At 33.2% G+C, this 16458-nt stretch overlaps 1 protein-coding gene and 1 long non-coding RNA gene across 2 annotated transcripts; both read right to left on the bottom strand.

Moving 5' to 3' along the window:
* Nucleotides 1–1012: 1012 nt before the first annotated feature.
* On the bottom strand, nt 1013–1835 carry LOC112502563 (ethylene-responsive transcription factor 13-like). The gene has a single exon (XM_025106515.1). It carries the CDS (start codon nt 1833–1835, stop codon nt 1227–1229), a length of 609 nt encoding a protein of 202 aa, XP_024962283.1. The 3' UTR covers nt 1013–1226.
* An 8329-nt stretch (nt 1836–10164) lies between these two features.
* Nucleotides 10165–11632, bottom strand: LOC112502555. The gene is made up of 3 exons (XR_003067723.1): nt 11579–11632; nt 10642–10686; nt 10165–10222 (listed from the first exon to the last, which is right to left on the bottom strand). It is a non-coding gene; the product is annotated as an uncharacterized LOC112502555 (long non-coding RNA).
* Between the last annotated feature and the right edge of the window lie 4826 nt (nt 11633–16458).

Genomic DNA, 16458 nt, shown 5'->3' with positions numbered 1-16458 from the left:
TCTAAAAAATAATATCATATTTATTTAAGAAATATTTACTCTAGAATATTTAATTTTCATGTAATTTAACAAGAAAAAGTTAAAGAAAAATTGAAATGTTATTTTAGAGCAATGAAAAGTGAAAATCATTTTAAAAAATTTAAAAGAAGTTTTTTATTTTAGCCATGTTATCAAAATGATTGTCGTCCATATCACCTCATTGAAGCCAAGAAAGCAAAAAAAGAAAAAAAAAAGAAAGTAAAAGGTTAACCGGTTTAAAGGTAACAAGTTACATATTGCTATAATGAATATATTTTTCAAAGTACGATACCTTAATAAAAAAATAATTTGAACGTACACTAATGTAATAAGGAAAAATGAAATTATAATACTATAATATGAAAATTTATTAAAGTAGGTTGCTATTCAATGTATTTAACCTTAAAGAATATATTGAAGACATGAAGTTTTCAGTTTTTACGTGGAAAAAGTTCAGAAAAGCGGATGAACTGTCCCATTTTGAATGATTAAATACTTGAACTATTTTTTTTGAATAAAGTCCACGGACTATTTTTTTTTGAATGATAAAACAATAAACTTTCTCATTTTGAATGATTAAGTCCCTATACATTTTTTTCAATAAAATATGTCACCGAACTTTTAAAAATTAGTTACTTATATCATTTTTTCAATAAAATATGTCCCTATACTTATATCAGAGATAGATTAAGTTTTCTAATTTAAAGCCATATTAAGTCCAAACCGTCTAAATTGGTCAAACCAGATCGACTTTTTGTAGTCCGGTTTAGTCACTTACTGTCAAACTGCTGAATTTGACTGGTTTAGGGGTAGCAAGTTAAAAATCTCACCATGCCACTATACAATATGCATCACAGTTACAAAATCATGGTTACAAAGAATTTATACTCGTTAACAAACAAGCCCATACACGATATTTATTGACACACCCAATTTGTACGTCGACTGTTATTCGATAACCATTTTATACACGTGTGATGATTACGGTAACAAACTACGGTTATTTGTCTAAAACCATGAAATTATCGAGCCTTAAACCGAACGGTATTCGGTAGCGTATATTTTGGAAGCAACCGGGAACTTTACATTTATATGAAAAGAAATTACAGAATTTGTTGGAAAAAAGATGTAAAAGTAATTAAATAAATTGGAAAGAATAATTAAATTACATTTAAAAGAATGGAAATAATCAAATAAATAATTCATTCTCAGTACGGCCGATAATAACCATCCACCGTCGTCCCATCACTACTACTTTTCCTTGGTATCCTTATAGCGCCATCTTCCGACGACGATGACGGCGGCGACCCAGCCTCCATCACCGACTTCCGCCGTGGAGTCACCCGCACCGGCTCCGCCATGTCTGTTCCGATCAGGTGCGGGAAGTTCAGCAAAGCTCGAGAGCCACGAATCTTATACGCAGCTTGATCATAAGCCAACGCCGCATCCTCCGGCGTCTCGTACGTCCCAAGCCACACCCTGGCGCCACGCTTCGCCGGGTCTCTAATCTCCGCCGCGTACTTCCCCCATGGCCTCCGCCGGACACCTCGAAACTTCCTAAACTCCTGAGGCGCGTGATTCCCACGTGCACCGACGACAAGCTCTTGGTTTTCCACCTCTTCTGTTATAATCTCATGCTTCACCACCGAGCCTCCACCGGAAACCACCACCGACCCAAGCGTTGCAGCGCCGCTGCTGGATGGTCCACTACCTGTCGCCGGAAAAAGGTCGGAGATTTGGGAATCGTAGAGAAGGTGGTGTTGGATTGAATCAAGAAAGGAGAGATCAGATTCCGACATGAATGATTGTTGAAACATAATCCGGTGGTAATTTGATGGGAAATGTTGTTGAAATAATTGGCAGATGAAGACTATGTAATGTAGATACAAGATGTATGTATATATATGTTTGAATAAATTAAGTGACCAAATTATATATAATTACCTTTTTTTATAGATAATAATTTATAAGAATTGCCATGAAACTTCGTCATCCTTGCAACTATGCAAGTGCAAATTGGGATTTATAACACGTGTTTTTTTAAATACATATTTTATATATGCTAAAAGTAAAAGTGATGGTAATATTTCAATTTTTATTATAAAAAAACTATCAACTAGAAAAAGGTATACAGTGTCAAAAAAAAAAAAAAAAAAAAAAATATATATATATATATATATATATATATATATATATATATAAAGGGTTGGGTTCATGTGAGACCAAGAGCTTTTTGTGAGACCCGTAAGACCAATTTATGTTCATTGATCAACTTTATAAGCTAATGATCTAATAGTCTAAAGTTGCAAGGTGACAATTTTGTGATTATTGAAAAATCTCGTGGCGTTTATGAATGTTCAGATTGTAGATCTAACTCAAGGGTTTAGAATTAGTCTTACGGGTCTCACGGAAACCATTTGTCTCACATGATTCCATGTCTATATATGAATAATTCCAAGTCTACATTTATCATGATAAAAAGAACTGATGAACGTTTTTATATGAGCTAATTATTTTCATAAAAACGACAAATGAATTTTATTATTTGATGTTGTATTTTGCACTTGCACAAACTTTATATTGACTTTGATCTCAACGTTTTCAAATGTCTTTTTCTCCAATTTTCACATGTTTAGACGTGAAACTAGATTTAAGAAAATGTGTTCAATTATAAGACCAAAGTTTTCATATGATAAGGTTGTTTCAATATAATATGCAACTTATCTTTGAAAAAAAAAACATCGGACTAGGAAAAATAATTAAATAGTATACGTATTACGTGCACACACACATGTATACATAGGCCAATTAAAAGGGAAGTTATCGTGAGAAAAATAAGAAATGATCCGAACACTTGATTGATTATTTATAATTTTATGCCTACATATGAATTGCGCATTTAGAAGGGAATTGATTTGGTCCATCGGTGCACCTCATCAGTGTTGATCCAAGGATGGTGATTTCTTCTTACGTTTCTCACAAGAACCCAACCCTCCATATATATATATATGGTTGGTTCACTTGAGACCAGTATGTTTTCGTAAGATTCGTGAGACCATTTTTTACACTTGAAACTTCAGATTATGACGGTTACCTTGACAATGTTTTGCTACGAAGTTTGAAACATAAAAAAGTGGTCTCTATGTCTCACGAAAACAACCTGGTCTCACATAAATACACGTGTATATATATACACATATATGTGCAAGTCAGGTTCAATTGAAACCTGATTTCCATTGTAAATCAGAGAACAAATAAAGAATGTGCCACATATTTGTGAAATATTCATAATGAATGGTGTATTATTCATCTTGAATTTAGTATAAATTTCACTTTTATTATGAATAAAAACAAATTAGAACACATGTGTCATTCTTGTTTATTATTTCGTTAATAAAAAAATTAGGTTTGCAATTAAACTTATAGATATGTATTAACATGTTAATAAATTAAAAAGTAATGTACACAATTTAATAAATCATAAAAAACGATAACGACCGAAAGTTGTTGACCAGAATTCTTTAAAGAAGTAAATAACCAATAATATTAAATTATTAATATATTATATGAAATTCTAATTTTTTATTTACATTTACTCAGAATATTAGCCAGGCGGCTACAACAACCCCACGTTAAAAAAAAAGGCAAAAGCATTTGTCTAGATGGATTATTGAATTACTTAAATACCCTTTATTCTTTTGTATTTGAGTTACGAAACAGGGGTATGATAGTCGTTTCGTTAGACGGCCAATAAGATTTCAATAAAGTAATGTTTTTGCAGCCGTCAGATCAGATTTTCAACGGCCAATAAGAATCATAGGCAGTTACGTAATTTGACATTTAAAAAAAGACCATGTTTGACTGGTTTGAAAGTCAACATTCAAATGGATACAATGGCACGTTTTTAACTTCCATTTAATCAAATCCCAAATGCATAACGATGCTTCTTGGAACACTTGATAAATAATGTATGCCCTCTTTGGAAATTACCTTTTTACCCTTTGAATATATATGTATTTTGATGAAAAAACAGTCTTGATATTATGTCTTCTTTTGTATTATGATGTTATTTTAATCAAAATTTGATTAAAAAAAATGCAAGAAATAAAATATATAATGTTTGATTAACAACATCGTAACGAAACATAGTTTTCTGAATTTTGTATTTTGTTTATGAAATGACAGTAAACAACTATATAACATTCAGTTTCCAAGAAATTATATATATATTGCTCGATGACAAAATTATAGCTTATTTTGTCACGATTCAATATTTCATGAAAAACCACTAACATTCCTTTCTGAGGTTTGTATTTGGGTGGTTATCGTTATAATCAAAATTCCAACTACATATATTCACTGTTGTACCTTTTGGCTTGTATCAAATGTTTTAGATGGCGTGAGACGTGGCGTACCTTTAGAAGTCAGGGCGAATCCATCACGTTTTTCAAGGCATGATTTATGACGACAAATCTCCATATCACACACACACACACACACACACACACACACACACATATATATATATATATATATAATATTAAAAACTAAGAAATAAGACCACGCATTAGGCCATGACGTGCCACAAACTTAATGTGGCATAAGTGATAAGACACATGCAAGCTTTAAGCCACGACAAGCCATGACAACTGTTGCGACGAGCGTTTTATAAGAGTGCTTGTACCTTACTTTTGTGAAGAGTATGTGGTGGTGTGAGCATGACATCAAGAAGAGGGTCATGACAATCATTTTAGTTACATATACACATTAAGATAGAATATCAAAAAGTTGGAATATTTGCTAATTAAGGGGCCGTCTATCAAATGGTTATCCGGGTAAGTGTTTACCAAGTCACGTTACCTCACCGGATGAATATGGTATGGACCAAGAATCTTACCCGGTAAGAGCGAGACAAAGACCAAGAGCCTTACCCAATAAGTGAGAGCGATGACTTTTACCATGGTAAGCGCTTACCAGGTAAATTGTTACATGCGATGTCGTTTTGGTGGACTAAAATCTTACCGGCTAAGTAAATAGTAGTATTAAATTTTACCGGTAAGAACTTAACTGGTAAGTATTTGGTAAACGACCCCTAAGTAGTTCTCATCAATTTCTTTCTTTTTTGCACCGTTGGTCTAAAATAGTAATTTATTAACAATTTCATCCTTATAATTAAGTTGAAGGGTTTTTAGGAGCATTAATTCTCATAATGTTTAATCTAATATTTGTATCGGTTTTATCTTCATTTTCTACTATAACCACCCACAACCAAATCAGATTAGATAATAAATATACTCGTTATATCTGACTCGAAAGTAAAAAATATAAAAGGTATGACATGCAAACATCAAACACTATAGGGATAGAGATGTCATTTTGGAGACCCCTATCATCATCCACAACCATGAAACCTTGAAGCAAGTCTTATAATTTCAATTCAAATTGACTTTAAAGCCCACAATCAAACCTTAAACTTCCAAAATCCAAAAAATAGCATCTCCATCTTCCATTTACTTAATTCATTAATACCATGCATTTTGAACCTATAACTACAAATTTTGTATATAACCATATGTGATTATATTACATTAGCACTTGATCTTATATATGATCATAGTATTGTATATTGGATCAACATGTGATTTTAGACATGATCATATACATACATACACACACACACACACACACACACACATATATATATATATATATATATATATATATGAAAAATCGTGTGAGAATAAGAGTTAAGGTCAGAAAAGAGATTTGGACCTTGATCACTTTTAATCTCATTCCTACCCCATGAATTGCTCATGAGAATTGATCTAATGCATCTCGGTGCACCGTATTAGTGCTGATCTTCAATTATGATTGATCCAAGATTGAAGATCTCTTCTTTCTCTTCTTTCTCACCATAACTTTCTTTCCCAACAAAACCCAACCCTAAATTAAATGCACCAACACTACTAGAAAACAAGGTATCAGCGATGAAAATCAGCGAGAGAAAAATATATATATTTGAGCAAGATGTGACTATACATGATTAGTTATCCATAAACCATTATTGTATGTTTATTTGAATGATCATATGTGATTATTATGTCATGTGATACATAATGCTAGCATTCATCATGTCCACAATCATTCATGCATGTCGCTATAGCGATACATAATATGTAATTAATATCCTATAAAAAGGATAAATATAACAATGTGAGTGTCGAATTAAAAACAAAAAAATTAATTATTTTTGTTCAATAATTTGTTTATTTTGGTTTGAAAATAATAGGGTAATTGTTTTTTAATTTTAAAAATAATCTTTCTTTTATTTCTAAATATTTTTGAAATCCACGTGGTCGCTATTTTGCCCTCCCTCACACATCGACTATAAAAAAAAGAGAAATCATCAAAATGACCAATGATGTGGGCTAGATATTGTTTCTCTATAACATTTAGGTAATGTTTAGTACGTAGACATGATTGGACAGAACTGGACATAACAAGAGGATAGGAGAGGACTAAACATAACAAATGTTTGTCTAGTATTTGGTACAATTTGGACTGGACGAAACATAATTAAACAAGTTGTCCACAAAAGTTATCTGATGATTTTATATATTATATAATAGTTATAATTAGCACAAATAAAGTAAATAATTGAAGAATTTAATTTATAAATGATTTTACACAATTTTCATATAAATAATACATACATATATAATGGTACCAAATTTGAATAAAAAAGTGGATATAATTGATGGTAGTAATAGTGATGGTGGAGGTAATAGTGGTGGTGGAGGTTTATGGAGGTACAGGCAGTAGTGGTTGGTGAACGATGGTGGTTGTGGGAGACGTGAAGATGGTGGATTGTGGTGGTGGTGGCGGTTGGCAATAGTGGATGAGGTAGTTTTGGCGTATGTAGTGAAGGTAATGGTGGTGGTTATGGTGGAGGTGAGGTGGCAATGGTGGTAGTGTTGGTGATGTAGTAAAGGTAGTGGTGGTGGTCGGTGGTAGTTGTGGAAGAGGTTGTTGCAGTAGAGGAGGAGTTGAAGGTGGCCAATGGTGGTGATGGTGGTTGTAGAGGTAGCAATGGTAAGTGTGGTCGGTGGTTGACGTGGTTGTGGAGGTCATAGAGGAGGTTGTTGTGGTAGAGGAGGAGTTGGAGGTGGCCAACAGTGGTAGTGTTGGTGGCAATGGATGGTGGTGGTTGGTGGTTGTAGAGGTGGCAATCGACGATGGTAGTCGATGGTCGACGGTAGTTGTAGAGGTGGTGGAGGAGGTTGTTGTAGTAGAGTAGGAGTTGGAGGTGACCAACGGCGGTAGTGGTGGTGGCAATGGACGGTGATGGTCAATGGTCGACTATGGTAGATGTGGCAATGGATGGTGGTGGATGGTGGTTGTGGAAGCGGTGGAGGATGTTGTTGTAGTGGAAGAGGAGGTGGAGGTGGCCGACGGTGATCACTAGTGGTGATGGTAATCACCGGTGGTGGCGGCAGCCGAAACTAGCGGTGATGACCATTAAAACAAATATCATATCAAGGTTATGTATCAAACTAGGGTAGATTAGTAATGTTTTATTTTTCGTCTCATTCTTGTTCCATCTTGTTCTACCTATTTTGATGGAACAAAAAAAGGTCTCTTTTGTCCCATGTTGTCTCACCTTGTCCCAATTATTGTCCCTGTCTCATGTCGCGCCAAATATGGGATGAGTTCTTGTTCTGTTCTATGCTGCAGCAAACGTGGGACAATGAGTTTTGTCCCGTCCCATCTTGTCCCGTCCCATGTACCAAACGCAATTTAAGTGGTAACTCATGTAAGTATACATGTGTCAACACTATCGTCTTTCAATTAATAAAATTGTAAGATTCAAGTATCGTATTCCACAAGGATAGGCATATTAAGTTGCAGAATCTTGAGATGAAATGCTAACTCCAGATGGCGAATTTGAAGAAATCTTTTGGTTTGGAGTCAACACTACTGGGAATAACAAAATATAAAGAAAGAAGCACGAGTGTAAGACTTCTGGTGAAACATAAACACATACTAAAGTAGACATTGATGTACAAATGCTACAGCAAAGAGTTAGGCATAACTAGTTCCACCATCTATTTTGTGGAATACCTTCTCACACCTTAACCATTGCACTAACATCTGTCTTTAAAAACCGACATATATCTACATAGTACCGGGATTGAAGAAATAGTGGTAAATGGTGTTCTCAAAATACATGGATTTAGAAATCTCTTTGTTTAAAATCACTCTCTCGAGTGATTCCCATATCATCCAAGTTGATGTGTTCCAAGTGGCTCATCTTTGAGTCCACAACATTTTAACACTTGCGAAGTGAGCAATCAGTCGAGAATTAATCAATTTGAAAAACATAGATGACAAATCACTTTGTTGACAACTCTCTCAAGTTTACTTTCTATGTCATTCAAGTTGACATACATTCAAGTGACTTATCTCTAAGACCACAACATGTAACACCCTCAAATCTGGAAAGAGCCACTAATTTGAAATTTCCAATAATGCATGAAATAAAGTGTAAATCCCTTACTACAAATCAACACTTGAAAACCTCAAATAGAAAATCTAGATTAACATCAATAAAATGACAGATCAAACCTGACATAAAGTCTAGGTCAAGATCGGGTGCTACTAAAATCCAAATATAGTTGTTATTCCAAAATACGGAAGATGTCCTCGAATAGCTAAGTCATTCTCGTACATGTAACTAGCACTCAAAATCTTCATGGTGTGGCTAGTATCATTCCCCAACAAGGACCTAAAACATATGCCCACAAATAAAAAGGGTTAGGCTTAACGTCTATTGAGTTCAAACAGTTTTCATCATACATCTATAACGGTAAAACTGAAACACCGATTATTTAAAATATAATTTTTTAAAGAAACGTCTTTACCATAAAAGCAACATTTTTCCAAAATCCACCATGTTCGTGATGAAATCTCTAAATCAAAATACTCATTCGAATAAGAATTCAAAGTCCAATACTCACTCAAAACGTAAAAGTTAAATATTCAAATACTGAAATAGAGATAAAACTCTATTATCATAACACATTGGCAAGGTTCAATACCCAAAATCATAAAATATGGACAATACTTCATACTCAAAACGTCATTGAAAACATAGGTAAAACCCAATACCCAAAAACACACCTTTCGGTGACGGGGAGACATGTTTTCATCAACAATGGCGTAACACAAAGTAAGACACGTTTTCAACATTATCGAGTAGCACCCTAAGATCACATTCTCGGTTTCTAACTTCTCTTAAGTTTCCACCACAATACCTAAGGTCCCAAAACCTTAACTATACGAGTTCATCTCTGCAATACCGAAGGTTTGGAGCCCAACCCATAGGAGTTCATCTTTGCAATACCCCGACCTTAACACCTACTTACACACCATAAAAATATACCTACAAACCAATGGTCCTAGGATCCGACTCCATACGAGTTCAACCCCAAAATACTCTGATGACTTATTGTCAACTCTACTTGCCAAAGCCTGAAAAATAAGGGTTCTGGTGCCCGACTCCTCACAAATTCATCACCATAATACCCAAAGTCCTGGAGTCCAAATCAACAAGAGATCAGATATGCAATACCCACGATTCCGGAGTCCAACCCACACGGGTTCGTCTTCGTAATACCGACTACGGTCCTATAGTTCAATCCACACGGATTCCCCTCGCAATACTGACTATGGTTCTGGACTCCAACCCATAAGAGCTCATTTCTGCGATACTACGACGACCACATAGCTTACTCAAGCACTGGTGCCCAAGTAAGAACTGTCACACCCCGCCTAGGCGGAAACGCGAAGTGTGACGGAGAGGATTGTCATAACACAATGATATGCTAATAGAGAACTCACTAAATGAATACTAATCCAAGTGTCATGACGTCTCTTCCTCGTCACAAGTGGAGGCTTGTACCGTGGTTAGACAATTCCATGGCATCACATAGTTAACAAAAATTTAAACAAAAGTACTTCCCACAACCTGGGACAAGTTTCAAACAAAAACTTCAAAGATAGAGAAGCACACCAATAAATTCGAATAAGTGTATTCATGAACCTAAAAGAAAAAAAGAAAAAAAAACCCACGCGGGAAAACTCTTAGGTCTCTCTAAGGTCCACAAGCAACCCTAGCACTCTTAGCCATTTTGATGAGTATTACCTGAAAATGAATACTCGAAAACGTCAACATAATGTTGGTGAGCTCGTAGGTTTAAATAACAAAAGAGGATTTGCTGTGTATCGAGAGCGTTTAGGACAACAGTGTATATACATATATCGCAATTTAGCACTAATACATAGGAATAATTGTATAACCAATTTAGTCATACAACAAGAACATGATAGGTTTCCAAACATGTCATCTACCAGCTGGAGCTAAACCGTTGGCTTAATAGGAATATAGGAATCACATCTCATATAGGAATCAAACACTAGTACTTTCATTGCAATAGTAAACACACAAATTGTCCAAATAAATAAAAGAAAAAGGTTCAACACAGCTTAAAAACAGTTAAATAGCTTTTGAGTATCATTTTCCCCCAAAAGAAGTATATAAGTAAAAGGGGCCACGAAACTCACCTGTGTGTGGATGGTATTAGGTATGCGAGAGGTCAAGCAAGTAATCTACAATTAAACAAGGGTGTGTGTGAGCTACACATGGCCATGGCTTAAAACTTTACCATTGTAATCTCGTAATCGATGGAATATACATGATCGGCCTGGTATTTCTAAAGGACAATTTTACCAAGCGTCGTAAAACTATAAGTCAATTAGTTGTGGGTAGTCATCTCGAYCTAAGTATCGATGGTTTGCCCAAGTTTTATAAGTTTGGTTTCTTAACCGAAATTTTAGGTTACTTCAAGAATTTTTCYTATACCTTWAATGAATTAGATAAGGTTCCAAAATTTAATGGTAGAAACTTCCGAGTATTAGGTATTTTCAGAAATTTTCCTTAATTTTAATTAATGTTTTACTAATTTAAAAAAAATATATATGAAAGTACAAGTCAGTAAACCGTTCTGTTTTGCACAACAAAAAGTTATATACAAAATAAAATACTTAAAGACCTTCAAAAATTCTGAAATTTTTACAGAGACTAATAGACATATTGAACTCAATCCAGAAAAAGTTTTATCAAAGAATTCGAAAAAAAGAGGGAGTTGTGAGGCACCCAAAACATCCTAAATTCTGACCAAAACTACTTGGAACAGAAAGTAGACTCATCGAAATTGAATCTAGACCCAAAATTCGTATTTTATCTCCATGTTGTGACTGAGATACGGCCTCTCCAACTCAACACATKTTCTGCYCAGATTCTGGAATGGATCAAGCGACATTGTTTTTACTAAACAACCACACCAAGGACTCTATTATTAAACAAGACTCATCAAAACTTATTCTTTTATAAAATCTAAATGTTTTTAATCAAAAATATATTCCATCCATTAGAGTTACATTAACAATCGAATGAAGACCATGAAGACGATAGAAAGACAAACAAAGTGAAGGTTCTTACCAACTCAACGATTTGTGATGAAGATATCACTTGTAGGCTTCAAGAACAAAGCTTTCAATAATCTTAATGGTGATGATGACTCTTGGCTAAGCAAAAGGAGAGAAGAAAAAAAAAAGAGAATGATGTGTTTTGATTTTTCTTARGAATGAGAGTAATTAGGGTTTAGAAAGAGATAAGGAAGTATTGAAGATTATCAACAACTAATATATTTAAATTTTGAAATTCCATGGATAATTATACATGTATATATTATTTAAAATTTGAAATTCCATGGATAATTATACATATATATATATTATTTAAATTTATTTAAAACTACTTGATTTATTTCTTTTATATGATAAGCTCTTTTGATAATATTAGTTTTTTTTAAACAACCTAACTAGTTAACATTATTAACTCAAATYATTTGCTTAAGGCTTTTAGTCACCGGTACAATGCACATAAAACATTTATATAGACTAATTATGTACTCGGAAAAAAGAAATTCAACTTAGGAATTATAAACACTTARCTTTTYTCTACTATTAGAATGACTAGAGTACTTAAGGGGAAAAAAAATGAACACACCCAACTCCTAAAATTTCACACCTTATGTTTCAGGAAGCATGTGAGCATATAAATTTACTAAAAGGGTTAACGTTAGGTTTCGAGTTACGGTTGACTAACCTGGTTTGGTGACGGATGTCACAAGAACATCAAAAATCCTCACTTAACCGAAGACCGACTCATATGCCTATGTATCCAATGCATTAAAGGTCTAAATTATATGACCCCAAATGAATGACCAACACACCTAAAACATGTAATTCTAAAATGAAGATGCAATAAATGCAAATCATGCCCAAGATCAAGAATGAGTTATTTAAAATCGGACAAACGTCCTCAAAACTCAAATGGGGCAAAAATCAAGCCAATAACACACTCATTTAACTACTCAAATAAAAGTCAACATTAGCAATAAAATTCATTTAGCCTACGTTTATGCAAAACACATGTTCTAAAAGTATGATTGACTTAAAACCCCCTTTTTTGTTAAGACAATTCATTTTCTAAATGAAACCATACATTTTATATTTCCAAAATGCCTCATAACACAATGATATGCATTTCCCAAACGGTTTACACTAAAAATGTATCAATCATCAAATAATTACCATTTATACAATAATTCATCAAAGAATTTGCTTTTATGATCTATTTAACAAATCTCCAAAAACCTCAATATGGGTATTTCATAAGATTTATAAATCAAATGTACCAAGGATGTAAATCTCATCAAATAATCAAGACATTTGATAAATATCAAGAAAATATATTCAAGACTCTAAAATGGACATTTTTGGCATGTACATAGCTTTCACAAAACAACTTGAACTCACCTTGATAGGTTAAGTTAAACCTATATTCCAACCCAAACTCTTTAGTTTGCATTGATGAAGGTATGAGATCCACAAGAAAAAACCACCAAGGAAACTTCTCAAGATCACTTTTCATGGCTAGAAATAAACTAAATACGAACACAAACTTTAGATCCACAAAAATCCCCAAGATGGAGCTCAAAACACCCAAGAACTTACCTCATCATCGTGAAACCTCCCATCAAAGATCTTCAATCTCCAGGATTCTTCTCTATATTTGCTCCAAAAATCTTTCAACTCAATGCTTCCAAAATTACGCAAAATAGAGAGGAAACGAAGAGAGGGGAAGAAATTGGATAAAAATCCTAAAATTTGGCCTTAAAAGATGTTCTAGAGGATTCCCATGATTTTTCTCGTGATATAAAGATCACGTGGTAAGTCGCCTGCTTCCCTAAAGCTAAAATGCTGAAAAATGAGTTGCATAACTTTTCCCATGACCTAAGTAGCGGGAAAGGTAGAGAGATTTTTTGTTTCACTTTAAGTGCAACTTTTACTACAAGAATTCGCTCGTACCAAATTCTTTTATAACACGCTACATCCCACTCAAGGTATGACCTCCAAAAGGCTAAAAAAATACATAAATTTTTGCACGAAATTTTTAGCATTTTTCAGAGTGATCAACTTGTCTAGAAACGAGATGGATGCTAGAAAGTTTTACTTGTTATGGTATCTAGTTTTCAAGGTGGTGAGGCAAGATGGAAAATAATAGATATTCTCTGAAATTGATTTGTCTAATCTAGAGTTAGATGATCTGAGTTCCTATATCATAAGTTCAGACAAAGAACAATCAAGCCTCAAGATGTGATACTTGCACTGAATGATGTTAAGCGATTTATTGGAAGACAAGTCAAGTACTCCTACATTACTGACTTTCAGATTGGATGTGAAAGCAATCAGAAGAGAATAATTTACTCAAGACAGATCAGTGTCTTTCAGGTATTGAATATTTTCCAGTATGAATGATACTAGAAGTGCCTGAATTTAGGGTAATCTATCATAATGCCAATCTAAGAAATGTTTTCTTAGAGTTAGTGATGTGTCAAAATATTCAGATGGTACTTTAAAGCTGATAAGACATAAGTTGAACAAGAAGGTGGATGATGATAAGAGAGAAAAGAAGAAGATGAATGAAAGAGATAGAAATAATTAATATATAATGTATAAATAAAACTAACTGATAGATTTCAATTAATTTTCATTGGTATAAATTGATATTTATGAATAACTAATGTTTATGCATAATTAATTTTTATTTATAATTAGTAATTAATATTTATTTACACATACACACACACTCTAATGTTAACTTCGTTAATCCATCATATCCTTCAATTTTTTTGATCTACGATTGAAAAGACACAATGATATCCTTGTAATATAACAGAAACACATGTGCTATAGACTAGTGTGAACTTAGGTGAATAAGGGCATTCTTGGAAAATTAAAATAGCATCTATCATACCCAAAGTTCAGTCCGAATGATTTCTCCCTTGGTGTTTCATAACCGAAATTATATCATCTCTTTCAAGTTTGTCAATTAATCTGTTCATAATCTCAATCGTGTGTTCATAATGAAACTAATATGTTCATAAGAAAATTAATGTGTTCATAAGTGGAGAATAATAGCATAATTATATGTTCATAGGTGAAACAGTAAATGTGTTCATAAATGAAAAAGAAAAATATTGAAACAGTAACTTTGTTCATAGGTGAAACACTGAATGTGTTCATAAATAAATGATGTTCCTGAAATCCAATAAGTTATCAAACATGTTCATAAGTTGCAGCACAAACTTTCATATTTAATGGACCGTTATATCACAAAAATATAGCTGAAATCATGAAATTTTGTAACCTCCATTTAAATGCCTTAGAGTAATACAAGAAAATAAAATAAAATTACTGAACCGTCATGGACAATAAATATAAATTGATGTATGAACCATGACATTAGATGGATACCTATTAGTCCACAGAGAGTTAATATAGTTAACACAAATAAATTGGTTAACAAAAAATCTTACCTATATATATATATATATATATATATATATATAGGGGTCCATTCAAGGAAGAGCTGACTAGTTTGTGGTAATGTTAGATTCAATCTCAACCACAAATCAATAGATAAATTAGAAATTTTATAATTTTGGTAATTTTGAATTAAAATTTTAATGCAAGTACATTTTAGGTATTTTCTCTCCTCTCTTCTCTCTTCTCTCTCCTCTCTCCGTCCTCCGGCCTCCGGCCACCGTCCTCCGGTGATAACACTGTGATACCTAAAAATATTGACTTTGTTAAACAAAAGATAAAGTATGATACTCAAACATATATAAGATGCATTGTGAAACCACTGTGTTACATCTCCGATCGACCACACAAACGAACTCAATGTGATACCCAAGCACATATATGATGCATTGTGATACCATTGTGATATCACGGGATGACGGTGGCTGGAGAGAGAAGAGAGGAGAGAGGAGAGAAAATACCAAAAATGTACTTGCATTAAAATTTTAATTCAAAATTATCAAAATTATAAATTTCCTAATTTATCTATTGATTTGTGGTTGTGATTGGATCTCACGGTTACTACAAACTAATTAATTCTCATTTGATTAGGCTTATATATATATATATATATATATATAGAGAGAGAGAGAGAGAGAGAGAGAGAGAGGAGCGATCAAATGAAAACCGCCCCCATTTGTGTAAACCATGTAAACCAATCTTATTCATCCATTTTTCTTGATCACTGGTCAAGATTAGTTTAGTTTATTTTAGGAAATTAGAAAAAATATATTAAAATTTTTATTTTATAATGACGAGAAGGGCAAAATGGTAAACCCAACCACATATTCATCATGCACCATATTCATCATGCACCCTATTATAGTAAATTCCTTATCCTATTCATCATGCACCATGTTTCACTTGTCCAATGAGATTGTTCACGCACCCATATCATCATGCACCCATTTTATATTGTATCCATTCATCATGCACCCATTTCATCATCATTTTCACTTACTCCATTCACTAATTTCACTATGTATGAAACCGGTTTCATCATGCACCCATTTCATAATCATTTTTTCACTTACTCCATGCACCAATTTCACCATGTATGAAACTGGTTTTATGAATATATATATTTTTTTCTATTACTGATTTCATTGATTTATTAATCTAATAACTTACGATTTTCATGAATCTTGGCAATAATAAACCGAGACACAATATAACAAAATCCAATTTTTAATATTATAATTTAACTAAGTATTTAAATGTTATCATTTATAAAATTTTCCTTATTATGTTATCTTAATTAAGACTATTAATAACTTCCATATTTAATAGAAAACAATGCAAATGACCAATATATCCTTAATAATTAAATTTAATTAGAAAAAAATGAAAATTTTCTATTGGTCGAAATTAGTTTACACGGTTTCTAAG

Source organism: Cynara cardunculus, unplaced genomic scaffold (assembly GCF_001531365.2).
Source record: "Cynara cardunculus var. scolymus isolate 2C unplaced genomic scaffold, CcrdV1 Un_Scaffold_1581, whole genome shotgun sequence".
Classification (NCBI taxonomy): Eukaryota; Viridiplantae; Streptophyta; class Magnoliopsida; order Asterales; family Asteraceae; genus Cynara; species Cynara cardunculus.
Note: the sequence above shows the minus strand (reverse complement) of the source record. Positions and strands in the feature narration are given on the sequence as shown.